Consider the following 1520-nt stretch of genomic DNA (forward strand, 5'->3'; position numbering starts at 1 on the left):
AGCTCGCTGAATCCTGGCCATCTCCGCCCCCATGGAGTGGAGTGGAGAAAGTGTGCCCCCGTTCCCTCCGTGGGTTGAATGGGGCCTCCGTGTCCGCCTGTGTCCACACACAGGTCTCTGTGGAATGTCTCACCGACCTGCCCTTCCCTTTAGTTAGAGAACCAGGAGTTTGCTGTTTATGTTTTGATCTGATGATGTAAATTTAAGCAATGATTTTCTACCAGACAGGCTGCCATTGCATGGACTTGGTTTTTCACATATGATGAAAATGACATTTGGGTAAAAGCCAAGTTCATCTGACCTCCAGAAGGAGGCTCAAGCCTCCCCTCTGGTCCTGCTCAGGATACTCATGGCTCCTGGAAACCAGTCCGAGGTGACCGTGTTCATCCTGCAGAGGTTTGTGGATGACCCTTGGCTCCAGGACGCCCTCTTCTGTCTCTTATTCATCTTGTTTGTCACGGCTCTTCTTGGCAATGTCCTGATCATCACAACCATCCGTGGCAGCCCCAACCTCCATACTCCCATGTACTTCTTCTTGGTCAACCTGGCCCTGATGGATGTCATCTGCACTGTGACTGTCCTGCCCAAATTCCTACAGAGCCTCGTAGCTGAGAACACCATCTCCTTTGGGGGCTGCCTTGTCCAGATGTTTGTCTTCTCCTGGGTCCTGGGATCTGAGTTGCTGCTTTTCTCTGCCATGGCCTATGACCGCTACCTGGCCATCTGCCGGCCCCTGCACTATGGCACTCTGATGAGTGGCAGGGCCTGTGTGTCCCTGGCCACCTTCGCGTGGTCCACAGGGGCTCTCAACTCCTTGGTGCTCACCTGCCTGGTCCTGCGTCTGTCCTTCTGTGGCCCCAACCTCATCACACACTTCCTCTGCGAGATTCCACCGGTGCTGCTGCTGTCCTGCAGCCCCACCTTCATCAATGACATCATGACGGTTATTGCAGACATGTTCTTGTCTGGCCTGAACTTCCTGCTGACCATGGCATCCTATGGCTGCATCATTGCCAACATCCTGCGCATCCGCTCGGCTGAGGGCAAGCGGCGTGCCTTCTCCACCTGCTCGGCTCACCTGGTGGTGGTCACGCTCTACTACTCTACGGTACTCTACACCTACGTCAGGCCAGCCCTGGGCTCCACTGGGCTCCTGGACAAGGCCATCGCCATTCTGTACACTACCGTCACTCCCTCTCTCAACCCGCTCATCTACACCTTGAGAAATACAGAATTCAAGGCCTCCTGCAGGAAGCTCCTGTCTTTTGCCAGATGACCCTGGCAGAGAGAGGAGCTCTGGAAGTGGCAGGTGCGGGCCTGATGCTTCTCACATTTGAGTCTGGAGGATGTAGGTTTTGTATCCTGGGGCTGTCAGTGTCTGAGACCCTGTGTAGGAAATGCCATACTTTGTGCCGTAGAATATCTGGATTTTCACTCCTCTAAAGGTTTTACTAAGCTGCATGCATTGCTATAGTTGTAGTACCTTAAAATTTATGTGTACATTAGATTCTCTTAAACAT

At 53.1% G+C, this 1520-nt stretch overlaps 1 protein-coding gene across 1 annotated transcript; it reads left to right on the forward strand.

The window, feature by feature from the left end:
- Positions 1-349: 349 nt before the first annotated feature.
- On the forward strand, positions 350-1276 carry LOC122127837 (olfactory receptor 13G1-like). The gene has a single exon (XM_042702153.1). It carries the CDS (start codon positions 350-352, stop codon positions 1274-1276), a length of 927 nt encoding a protein of 308 aa, XP_042558087.1.
- The last annotated feature ends 244 nt before the right edge of the window (positions 1277-1520 follow it).

Source organism: Dipodomys spectabilis, unplaced genomic scaffold (assembly GCF_019054845.1).
Source record: "Dipodomys spectabilis isolate Male_0828 unplaced genomic scaffold, ASM1905484v1 ptg000313l, whole genome shotgun sequence".
In the NCBI taxonomy this organism is placed as follows: Eukaryota; Metazoa; Chordata; class Mammalia; order Rodentia; family Heteromyidae; genus Dipodomys; species Dipodomys spectabilis.

Coding starts and splice junctions, on each gene's coding strand:
- LOC122127837 (XM_042702153.1), top strand. CDS start 350: ATGGCTCCTGGAAACCAGTCCGAGGTGACCGTGTTCATCCTGCAGAGG.